Genomic DNA, 12474 nt, shown 5'->3' on the forward strand with positions numbered 1-12474 from the left:
TTTCTCCTCTTTTAAATATGTGGTTATTGCTTTTGAAGAAGACAAAGTGAAGGAAGCGTTTCCTGTTTGTAGAGGCTCATAGTTAACCTGCATCGAGAGCAGATTAGTGTCAAAACATCCTAGAGCCTGGAGCTCCGTTAGCTTTCTGCTTTTTAAGCACTTTTTCACCCTCACAGGAGCAGAGGGATTAGGGTTCAGTTTTGCTTTGCCTGCTCTTCCACTCTCACTCCCTCTGAAGAAATAAAATTTTACAGTTTCAACCAAAGGTTCATTGCCCTTCCCACAGTCCTGCAGCTGGTGGGTGGGTCTAAGGCCTGCGCCTGTTTGTGTCTTATGTTATGTCGTTAGCACATGTTGTTGTGGTGCAGTACCTAATCCAGACACTATGGACATTTTGGTGCAGACCATTCTTGGTGGTGGAGTCTGTCCTGTGCATTATAGAGCATCCCTGCTCAGTATACACAGCACCACCACCACCATCTTGCCCCCCGCCTCCCACCCCCTACTGAAATTGCCCCTAGACATTTCCACATATTCCCTGGGGAGCAGAATCACCACCCGGGTATATCCACAAGATAGGTTAAATAGTATACTGTTATTCTGAGTATTTTTTAAAATTACGGAAGTGATATATTCTCATGCAACTTTCTATGTTCATTCAACGTTGTATTTTAGAGATTTAACCCATAGGTCTAGCTCATTTATTCTAGTTGCTCGTATAATAGTCCTTTAACTAGTAGAACCACTTACTAGTTTATTTCCTTACCTAGGGACAATTGAATTTTTTTACATTTTCTTACTTAATATTACAATCAGTGCTTCATAGAACATCATCATAAATGCTCTGTTAGGCACTTGTAGCACCTGGAGATGAAATTGCTGGGTCATAGAAGGTCCTCAGTTTTACTCCATCTGGACACATTGCTCTCCAGAATGTTTGTGCCAACTTGTACTCTCACCAACAGCACGTAGAGTCCCCATTTCCTTCACACCATCCCCATACTTGGCATTGCTAGACGTTTTAGCTTTGCCAGTCTTGTGGGTATGAAATAACTTCTTGCTATTTTAATTGCATTTCCTAATCCTAGTGAGTCAAACATCTATTCTTATGTTTATGGACTCAGGGTTCCCTCTTGTGTAAATTGTTCCTATACAGTTGATCCTTGAAGAACATGGGAGTTAGGGGGCATCAACCCTCAACACAGAAATCCATGTATAACTTTTGACTCCCCAAAAACTTAATTACTGATAGCCTGTTGTTCACCAGAAGCCCACTGATACCACAAACTATACTGTGTTTATCAAAAAATGTGAGTGTAGATAGATCCACACAGTTCAAACCCATATTGTTCAAGGATTAGCTGTACATTATTCATTTTTCTTTTGAGTCATTTATTTCTTTTCATTGATTCTTTATGTATTCTGGTTATTAGTCAATACATATATATATATATATATATACACACATACATATATATATACATATATATGTATATATACATTTGTATGTGTATATATATGTACACACATCCACATCTTCTTTATCTCTTCATCTATCAGTGGACACTGGGGCCGCTTCCATAATTTAGCTATTATAAATAATGCTGCTATAAACATAGAAGTTCATGTATCCCTTTGAGTTAGTATTTTTGTATTTTTTGGGTTAATAGCCAGTAGTGCAATTACTGGATCAGTAAGTTTCTGTTTTTAACTTTGAGGAACCTCCATAGTATTTTCCACAGTGGTTGCACCAATTTGTATTCCCACCAACAGTGCATGAGGGTTCCTTTTTCTCACATTCCCACCAACACTTGTTGTCTTGTGTTTTTGATCTTAGGCATTCTGAAAGGTATGAGGTGATATCTCATTGTAGTTTTAATTTGCATATCCCTGGTGATGAGTAATGTTGAACATCGTTTCATGTGCCTGTTGATCATCTGTATGTTTTCTTTGGAGAAATTTCTGCTCATGCCTTCTGCCCATTTTTTAATTGGATTGTCTTTTGGGTGTTGAGTTGTATCAGTTCTTTATATATTTTAGATGCTTCCCCTTTATTGAATATGTCATTTGCAAATATTTTCTCCCATTTAGTAGGTTGCCTTTTAGTTTTGCTGATTGTTTCCTTCATTGTGCAGAAGCTTAGTTTTGATATATTCCCAATAGTTTATATTTGCTTTTATTTCTCTTGCCTCAGGAGACATACCTAGAAAAATGTTGCTACAGCCAATGTCAGAGAAATTACTGCCTGTGCTCTCTTCTAGGATTTTCATGGTTTCAGGTCTCACGTATAGGTCTTTAATCCATTCTGAGTTTATTTTTGTGTATGGCATAAGAAAACGGTCCGGTTTCATTCTTTTGCATGTAGCTGACCAATTTTCCCAATACCATTTGTTGAAGAGACTCTTTCCTGTCATATAGTCTTTCTTCCTTTGTCAAAGATTAATTGACCGTATAATTTTGGGTTCATTTCTGGGCTTTCTGTTCTGTTCCATTGATCTATGTGTCCATTTTTGTACTGGTACCACACTGTTTTGATTACTACAGCTTTGTAATAGAACTTGAAGTCTGAAATTGTGATGCCTCCAGTTTTGTTTTGTTTTGTTTTGTTTTTCAAGATTGCTTTGGATATTCGGGGTCTTTTGTGGTTCCATGCAAATTTTAGGATTGTTTGCTCTGTTCTGTGAAAAATGCCACTGGTAGTTTGATAGGGATTGCATTAAGTGTATAGATTGCTATGAATAGTATAGACGTGTTAACAATATTTATTCTTCTAATCCATGAGCATGGAATGTCTTTCCATTTACTGGTGTCATCTACATCTTTAAGTTTATTGTTTAAATAAACGTATTTTTGTATATGGTGTGAAGTCAAGGTCTAATTTTGTCTTTTTTCCATAGAGTCACTTGTCCCATTTGTCCTCATCCTGCTGACTTGTAATGTCTCCTTTATCATGGCCCAAGTGCCAGTGCTTCTGATTCCTAGACTCTGAAGGATCTAATCTTGTTTATTGTCCACACTGAGTCTTGCTTATGATAGGTTTTTTCCTCATGGGTTTTGAATTTTGGATTCTAAGTATTTCCCAAGTGGAGTGTTCGCTATAAATCCCATGTAACCCCAAGGTAAAAGAGTGGCCCTCTAGAGTAATATTACATTTGCTTCTGCTTGGCTGCTTAGAGATGTCCAACTCTATCCCAGAACCAATTCTTATGTACTTTTTGATGGGTTCTTAAAACACTTATTTAATGTAACTTCAACCTCAGATTTCTCATTTCTCATTTCTTAATTCTCAAGGAGGCCAAGATTACTGCCCTCTCCCTCAGAAAGATCGCCTTTCTGGTTTGTTTGTTCTCATCTTCTCTTTCACTGAGGGTGTTGCCATGTGAGGGTTGTGCCTCTATGTAGGTAATAAGCTCAGAGACACTACCTGTTTCATACTTGAGGCCTCATCTCCTGAACCCAAATAGATGATGAAACCCAAGTGGTTCTAGGTTAGCAGGATGTGCCTGCCCATACGGCCCCGCCCCTGGCAGCTTGCTTGCTTACTGTTCTGGTTTTCCAGCACTTGTTTCGGGGACCTTGGAGCCTCCATTTCTTCCTTTCATGTTCAGCTACGCATGTCAAATATTTTATTTGTCTAGCATTGTTAGATGTTCATAGTAGGAAACTTTTCATGTTATCTTAGTCTGTAATTTCTCCTAAATCTAGAAATAGAGAAGATATAAATTGATAAGTTAAAATATTGGCAGGTAGCTAAAAACATGGATTTTTATTCTTTTATTATTTCTGTATTTTTATTTATTTTGGAGAGAGAGAGAGCACAAGTGGAGGAGGGTCAGAGAGAGAGGGAGATACAGAATCCAAAGCAGACTCCAGGCTCTGAGCTAACAGCACAGAGCCTGACACGGGGCTCAAACCCACAAACTGTGAAATCATGACCTGAGCAGAAGTCTGACGCTTAACCAACTGAGCCACCCAGGCATCTTTAAAAACATGGATTAAAAAAAAAAAAAAAAAAATCACACTGTGTACATTTGCCTTTACATGGTGGCCTTTTTTTTTTTTTCATTGATGACATAGAGTAAGCAAGAAATAACATGGCCATCAATCTAAGTTATCCCTAGAGCCACTCATGAGAACAGTTCTGATCCTTACTTCCAACCCTCTCGTCCGTCCCTGGGTGCCTTCTCAGTCTCCGCCCTGTCCTGCAAGCAGGGTTTCAGCTCCGCCCGCAGTCCCCCTCCAGTGGGCATGCTCAGAAGTTACTTAAAACAGAAGGAAGAAGGAGCAGGAAGAGGCGCAGGAGAAGGGAAGGCGAGGAGTGTGTTAGCCACCTGCTCTGGAAGCTCCTGGCTGCTCTCCGTGTCTTCCCGCCCACATCCGGCAAAGCCCCATCCTCCTCAGTGTCCCGTGGAGATGGGGCAGGCTCAGTGGGGACCCAGCGAGGCTGAGGTTAGGAATGTCTGCACGTATCTTCCACAGCCTTCCAGAGCCAAGGTGCACAAGTAACTGGCGGTACCATTGGCTTCACCCTGGTGACTGAAGGGGGGTGTGATGCCGTAGGGTTGGGACTGCTTGCCTTCGGCAGAACCATTATGACCTTTTATTTCCCAGTCTATACATGTGACCTCATGGCAAGAAAAAGCACTTCGGAGCCTTAGTAAGATGGTTCTCCTTCTGTGTCTGATCATTGTGTATTGGTCTCTTTTCAGGGAGGAATGATCAATTGGAACCGTCTTTTCCCTCCTTTACGTCAGCGACGAAATGTAAACTATCAGGACGGTCGGCAGTCTGAACAAGCGTCCCCTCCTCTAGAGGTTTCCGAGGAACAGGTAATCAGAAACACTGGTGCTTGCCCTAAACCTAGGTTTCAAACTTGAAGGGTTTGGGTAAACAAGACTTGAAAGAAATCAAGTGTATGAATACAAAGATCTTGAGAACAGTTAAACCACTGCTCATAGTGACAGACACTTGGGCTCTATTAGCTACTGGGGGTCTTGTAAGTTTGAGGAAGGCATGATTTGGAAAAAAAAAATGCGTTGTGACCACTTATTTTGAAATCTGTAATACTTTATACATAAAGGGAACTACTAACATTTGTTCTCTGTAAGGGCTAGGAGACAGCAGGACCGGAGGGCGGGAGCAGTGGTGCTTCTCTGAGAGAACCTTTTGTACGGTTTTGACTTTAGGGATCAGGTTGATGTTTTACATATTCAGAAAGCAAATCAACAATAGAGGAGTAAAACTAAAAAGAAACACATAAAAGATGCAACTGTATTTTGAATGAATAACATAGGAGAGAGGGAAAAATCAATTTTTGTAACTTTTGAACATAATATGCTCTCAATCTAAAGAAAAAAAAAGGATTGCAAAGAAATCTTAAGTTCTTCCTATGTTTCTTTTCACGGTAGTAGGAGTACAGCAATTCTGAAATTATGTTGGTTGTTTTGTAGATTTCAGCAAATAGGAAGTAGGTTGCTTTTACTGTAGAAAAAGGAAAATACAAATACAGAAAAGGGAAATAGAGCAAGGAAGAATCCTGTAGGGTTGGATTGTAATTAGAGGTATCAGCATAAACTCATGATTTAGTAAGAGAGTGTGTGTGTGTGTGTGTGTGTGTGTGTGTGTGTGTGTACACATGTGTCTTAGCTCTGTCAATCTAAAGGCATCAAAAGCAATGGCATCCCAGTAGCACCGACTACACCTGCTGCCTTGATCTAGTCTCCAAATATGTTGGCCCGCCGATAGAAATGGTGGGGCCCAAGCCTAGGGTTGGGAAGGAACAAGGTGACCCTGGAACACCATGCAAGGAGTTAAGAAAGTACTCCCCTAACTGAGGGATCTGGTCCCAAGGACACCAGAGCCAACTTGAGGGGTTCCCACTGACCAAATCTGGGACATCAGATTTGGGTATCAAAATAAGTAAGGACAGTTCTTACTATAACCCCCTGGGCAGGGGGGCAATCCATGAGCTCATGCTAACGTTAGAAGATAAATATTTATATAGGTATATACATCCACAAGGGAAAAGGAACATAAAGTAATAAGGAAAGGATTATGGATGGTATTAGAAAATCATAATTTTGCAACTATTAGAATAAAAATCAACTCAGGGACAAATCATCAATATCTGAAGAACTGGCTACTTATATAATCTCCAAGTATCTCCCCAAAATTTGCTTATTAATGACAAAAGGAAAATAGTTAACCATATAGTGGAGAAACTGGACACCAGCTTCACCACGTTAGCGGAATCAGTATACCGGTAATGGAACAGAGAGGCTGGCGGCACGCCCTGGAAGGACACATCAGTTATGTCTGTCAATAAAAAATCCATAACTGTGATCATAAAGAGAAAGCAGTTAAACCAGTTTGAGGGACATCCTATAAAATATCTGACCTGTATTCTTCAACAATACTCATGCCTCAAGCTGTTCCGGGTTAAAGGGGACTAAGGAACCATGTTAACGAAACGTCAGACATGATCCGACTGCATTCCTGGAACACAATGCAAACATTTTTGATGAACAAACATTTTAGAGCCAATTGATGAAATTGGACTGTGGATTAGATCAGAGTTTTATATTAATGTTAAGTTTCTGGGATTTGGTATCTGTACAGGCTGTGATTAGGAAAGAGAATGTTCTTGTTCTTGAACTGAAAAGAAAAGTAATTGGTTCTAGGTACTATTCTTGAAACTTTTCTCTAAGTTTGAGATTATTTCAAACTAGAAAGTTAAAAAAAAAATCTGTGTAAGAAGTTTAGAGCATTGTAGCAATGACACTTTTAAATTTCGTTCTACATATGTTGTTTTCCTCTCACCAGACAAGTCAGGGGCAGCATTTCATAGCTGGTCACATCATCCAGGCCATTACCTCCCCTGTCCCCAAAGTACATAAAGGTCAGTTGGACCCAGGGCACCCAGTCTGTGAGGCAAAGCTGTGTCCTGACTTTTCCTGGAACTCATGAGGCGCCTCTGGGCAGAGCTCTTATGGCCACCCTGGATTAGGCCACCATAAACACCTTGGAAAGAAACCAACTGAATGTGCCTGATGAATTGCTCTAGCTCCCCGCACACCTTCTCACTCAGACTGATCATTTTAGTGGCTCCTCAGGACTGAGAGGTGGAGGAAGGAACCCATTCTCTTCCACCTCCGTTAGAGAATTTCTTCTTCTTCTTTATTTAATGTTTGTAAGTTTATTTATTTATTTTGAGAGAGACAGAGACAGCATGAGTAGTGGAGGGACAGAGCGAGAGGAGACAGAATCCCAGGCAGGCTCGTGCTGCCAGCGCGGAGCCTGATGTGAGGCTTCAACTCACGAAACCATGAGATCATGACCTGAGCCGAAACCAAGAGTCAGATACTTGACCAACTGAGCCACCCAGGGGCTAGAGAATTGCCCCTAGAGAATTTCTAGAAAAAATATTATCCCCATAGCTATGAAAATAAAACCCAGTAACTCATTTTGTAAGATATTTATGGTAACAGTTTCAAAAATAAGCTGATGCTCTCAAATTCAGGTAAAAAGAAACAGTTCTATTACCTTTTACTTATTGTGCTACAGCCACGAGTCACATTCCTCACAGAGCAGCCGTTATATGAGGTATTTAAGGTGAGATAGCTCTTAGTGTTGGCACTTTGAAGAAAAAAAAGGTGTCAAAAATAACAATAAGGAGAATGTGTGTAATTGAAGTCTTCAGGGTTTTTAAACGAATCATTTTCCTTGATCCTCCCAGAATGGCAACAGGTTAACATGTTGTCAATATCAATTTAAACAGCATTAACTTCTTCCTCACTCTGGTATGAAAAGATGTAAATATGTGAGAGGCTGTTTTTAACATATGCTTCCTTATTTATTGATTTTCTAAACCTTGTTTCTTGATTTTCCTGAAAATGACCATTACTGACTGTCATTGCCCTAAAACCCAGATTCTCCCCGTAACATTGCTTATTATGTAGACGCTTGGCAATATTTGTGATCGGTGCTAGCCAAACTGTAAAAGGGGAGGGGGGGGGATGTTCTTGCACTCAGGACATTTACAATAATGTTTAGAAATGTGTAGTTAATATGTACTCTCTTGGTTACTTTGAAGCTAGACAGGTTACTTTGAAGCTAGACACTATCTAAAATATTACCTATTAGTAACGTAGTAAGATAGCTTGGATGAACCAAGTCTCTTTATGCTTAATTCTTCATTTAAATATGCTGTATCTTTTAGATATCAGAGTCATGCAGTTTTAATGCATTAGGAAACTTAATAACTTTTTAAGCCAAGAACTGTGAAAACTATTGTTTTCTCTCATGTAAAAAATATACTCAAGGAATTTTAGTGAGAGTTCTTTCAGACCGGAAGACAAAGAATAGTCTAAGAAAGAATGAGCATCTCTTAACTATATCTCGGAATAGTCTCACATACAGCCACAGAAAAAATTTGCCACTTTTTCTACTTTTGCTGTTGTTAAGCCTCTGAATATTTAGTTCTTCACAGTCTTTCACTGTTTTTCAACAAATGGACTCAACACCGTTGCCAGTTTATCGCCCCTTGAAGATGTCACCCCTGGCTACTCCTCCTTTTTAAAATATTTTTAAATGTTTATTTTTGAGAGAGTCCAAGGGCAGAGGGGCTGAGAGAGGGGGACAGAGGATCCAAAGCAGGCTCCATGCTGACAGCAGAGAGCCCGATGTGGGGCTCGAACTCATGAATCATGAGATCGTGATCTGAGCTGAAGTCAGATGCTTACCCAACTGAGCCACCCAGGGGCCCCAGCCCCAACCCTTTTAAGAATCTGTCAAAACCAAGTGCCACTCTGCAAAAACTCTTTTTAATAACAAAATGTGCTCAAATGTCTACTATCTTAAAAAGAAATATACACATTATTCCATTTCTCTTTCTTCTTTTGTTTTTAACCAGGGGTTTTCATATTTACATCAATAGTCAAAAGTAGCAATGAACTTCTGTCATTAGCTTCCTATTTTTGTTTTAAATCAAAGAGGGAAAACACTTACCAAGTTGGTCTTTTTTGAACCCTCCTAAGTTTAGAAATGACCCTCTGGTTTTTCCTTAATGGAATATACAGGTAGAAGCGGACAAGGAAATTAAACGGGACTAAACCAGAGCTAGGGCTCAACAGAGTGAACGTAAGTGGACTGTTAAGGATTGCAGCTTCCTATCATCCAGTCACACCTTCTTTTCCTCCTAGCCAGCCAAGAATTATCAGCTGTCTGTTCTGCATCAGGCTGGCCACTGCCTATGTTCTTGAAACACAGAGATAAATAAGGAGTAATTTCCTGCCCTCAAGTGGTGTAGAGCCCGTTCAGGGAGCGGGGCCCAGCGACATCTCTAGTCAGCTCTGCAGAAGTATCCCAGTACTGGAGGGGCGGGCAGCCTCCCTACAGCTGTGCCTGAACGCCCACTTCTCTGCTGGAGGCACTGAGGAACCACAGCAGGATCTTAGACCCCGAGTCACATAGTCACATCACTGGGTTTCCCTGGAGGGCAGACTACCGTGGAGGAAGGGGTGTATTATAACCACAGTGTGACTCCTTCCATCCCTGCCCAGGAAACCTGCTTACGAGTGCTTACAAGATGCTTGCTTAGTACGTTGATGATACGTGAGACCCGTCGTGTGGATTCCATTCACATTCTCTGAAATATCCATTGACCCAACTAGAGAGAGAAGGGCATTCACACAAGGCATTTCAGTCTTAGATGATAAAGAGCAAAATGCATTTAGTCGGAGAGGATCTTAATCTTAGTGAGAGGTTTTCTTCTCTCTTTGTTTCTCCAGAATCTTCACCACTGTCACCATAAAAACTCACCTTAAACAGTTCCCTCACTAATAGGTTATTTATTTTGGGGTACGCTTTGTACTTCTGTGTATGTATAATTGTCGTGAGTTGGGAATTGGTCCAGCAGCGACTCAAGTTTTATCTGTTTTCCCTGGTGATGGCAACCTCCGTGAGGGCTAATATCATCTCTCCTTGTTTCCCACGCCACACGGAGCCTGACACACAGAAGGCGGCCACCGGTGGTAAGAGCACGGCTGAACATGAAGCTCTGTTAGAAAGTGGTAGTATGTCAGACTTTTCCATCCGTACGCTTAGCCTGGAAATAGGTTTTCTCAGAGAATAGCAAAGCTAAATGTCTTAGAATGAAATATTGGGTGGCAGTCAAATAATTAGCCAGATTTTGGGGGATGCCTCATTCTGCTGGGTCTTCTAAAAGATATAAGCAGTGGAGCTCATCCCATCTGTCATGAGGGCCTTCTCAGCACCAAAGCCTGAACAAAGCAGAAATGCAAAAATAAGGGGCCTCTGAGCAGCCTGTAGCCAGGAAGAAGCATAAAACAACCAGAAACCATTCACTCCCCCAATACGTGTGATCAAAGGGGTTCAGCATTTCTGAGGAGGAGGGGAGCGGCCAGGTGTCCGTGGAAGAGAAGCGCACTGAGCCACAGGTGACCTGCAGCAGGGAAGCCACGAGGTAGGAGAGTCGGCTTGCCCTGAGCGGCAGCAAGGTCGTTATACTGAAGGAGAAGGCAAGGTGAGCCACAGCCCCCAGGACTGCTGGGGTGCCCCTCCGGCAAGGCGTGCACGTGGCCCGCGCAGTGGCGTGGGGTTGGGGTGGGCATCGTTCAGGTGGGCATCACTTCCTGCAAGGGTCAGAATTTGGGAAGTAGAACCCAAAGACTGTTTGCTTTTGACACCCTTAGCTAGAGGGAAGTTAAAGAAAACCACAGCCTCACTTGAACAAAACAAGCGGAGTGGGTCACTGAGAGGGATGGCCATCGTCTCCACCGGGATGAGCGTCCTCACTCGCTGGCACCACAGAGAACTGGCATCTCCAGTAGAAGGCAAAGTAGGACTTGGCTTATTTTCTTGAGTGAGAATTACCTCGAGATTGGAGGCACATGTGTCCCAATCAGAGAGGATTGTTTTGTTTTGTTTTGTTTTGTTTTGTTTTGTTTTAAGGAAAGGAAAACCGATAGGGATTTATCTCCATCTCTATAGGTTTCTTTCTTGTTCTTCTTTCTTGTTCAGGGTCTCTCTTTGGGAAACCAATTCTAGGAAAAACTCGTTCTGCCTTATTTGTGTTCGGCGCATGGCCACAGAGGGCCTCGGTCCCTTGACCAAGAGCCCCCTGCAGAGAGGCGGGTAGCCTGGGAGACGTGCCACATGGCAGGCTGCAATTCCAGTAGCAGCCCCTCCTTGCCAACCCTTACGCACAGTTCTCTCTGAGCCTTCCCCTAGAAAGTCAAGTCTTCCGCTACAGAAACCCGGCATCGGTGCTGTTCCCCTCAGGCACCTCCAGTTTTTATGACTGAGGGTGCGGGAGACAGGATGGCATGACACTCTCTCTGGATGTTAAGCCAGTCGCCATTTAAAACAAACAGGAAAGGGTTATTTTGGTGTTTAGAAATCCACATGAGCTCAATTCTGATGTTCTGTGGTGAGAATGTTTAGACAGAAGCTTCCCTGTGATGCATGAGCAGGAGGGGACTTACTGTGGTCTGAAATGGACAAGGAATGTTGAAAGAAATGCTTCTCAGAAGATGCTATGGGCCTTTTTTTGTTGCTGTTTTTTTAAGTTTCCCAGACAGACCACTGCAAAGCTAGCCAGTCCCAGACTGACGGAGAAGCCAGCCAGGTGGGGCTGAGGGTGTGTGCGGGTCCTGAGGCTTCTACCAGCCTTATCATTCCGGCCCCAGGCTGTTTATTGGTGGTCATCCCCTGGCAGACGGTCAGGTCCTTAAAGAACTTACATCACTAAACTTAAACTCCTTCTCTGAGCACTGCTGGGCACCTTCTGTGTGCCAGGCTCTGTCAGGTGGGGGACACAGCAGGCGCAGCCCCAGCCCCCACGGAGCTCACCGTCTGCCTGCTGGGGAAGACAGACAACGCTAAGTCAGCTCACCGCACACCCTTCACACAGACCCTTGGAGAGTTCGTTGAGTGAATGACTTTCTTGTACTATCCACAACACACTTAAACTGATTAGGAGGTGTTTTTGTATTTTTATCTTCTAGTCAAGACCAAGAGATTTTACACTGACATTTTCTCTTCCCTTGAATGTTCTATCCGATCAAGTAACAGATGGCTATCATTCCAAAAGCTGAACTGAAAACATAAGAAACAGCCTGTAGAGGAAACAAATTAAGTTTCCAGTGTGATTTGATGTGTTATGCGGCTAATATATATGCCCTGGATGGGGAGGGAGGTGGACTGAGTATCTGTAAATACCATTATTTATATAATCATCACAGTTGAATATTTGCTACAATGTGTACAAATATAAAGTAAGGTTTTCTAAGAGTCACTAAAATAACGTGGACTGTTGTTAGAATTTTATGCTCACCTTTTTTTTTTTTTTTTTTTTGAGAGAGAGACAGCATGAGCAGGGGAGGGTAAGAGAGAGAGGGAGACACAGAATCTGAAGACAGGCTCCAGGCTCTGAGGTAGTTGTCAGCACAGAGC

The 12474-nt window shown here is 42.1% G+C and overlaps 1 protein-coding gene across 3 annotated transcripts in view; it reads left to right on the top strand.

Annotated features, from left to right (window-relative positions):
• The window catches only part of UBAC2 (UBA domain containing 2), a 176719-nt gene that overhangs the window by 158530 nt on the left and 5715 nt on the right, over positions 1 to 12474 (top strand). For all 3 annotated transcript variants that reach the window (XR_005531795.1, XR_005531794.1, XM_039252528.1), the window contains exon 8: positions 4710 to 4829. Coding sequence is in view for 1 of the 3 variants with exons in the window: in XM_039252528.1 (XP_039108459.1) it covers positions 4710 to 4829 (120 nt within the window). In the remaining 2 variants the exon portion in view is untranslated. The remainder of the gene's footprint in view (positions 1 to 4709; positions 4830 to 12474) is intronic.

This window comes from Hyaena hyaena, unplaced genomic scaffold, assembly GCF_003009895.1.
Source record: "Hyaena hyaena isolate Hyena2069 unplaced genomic scaffold, ASM300989v1 scaffold_418, whole genome shotgun sequence".
Taxonomy (NCBI): Eukaryota; Metazoa; Chordata; class Mammalia; order Carnivora; family Hyaenidae; genus Hyaena; species Hyaena hyaena.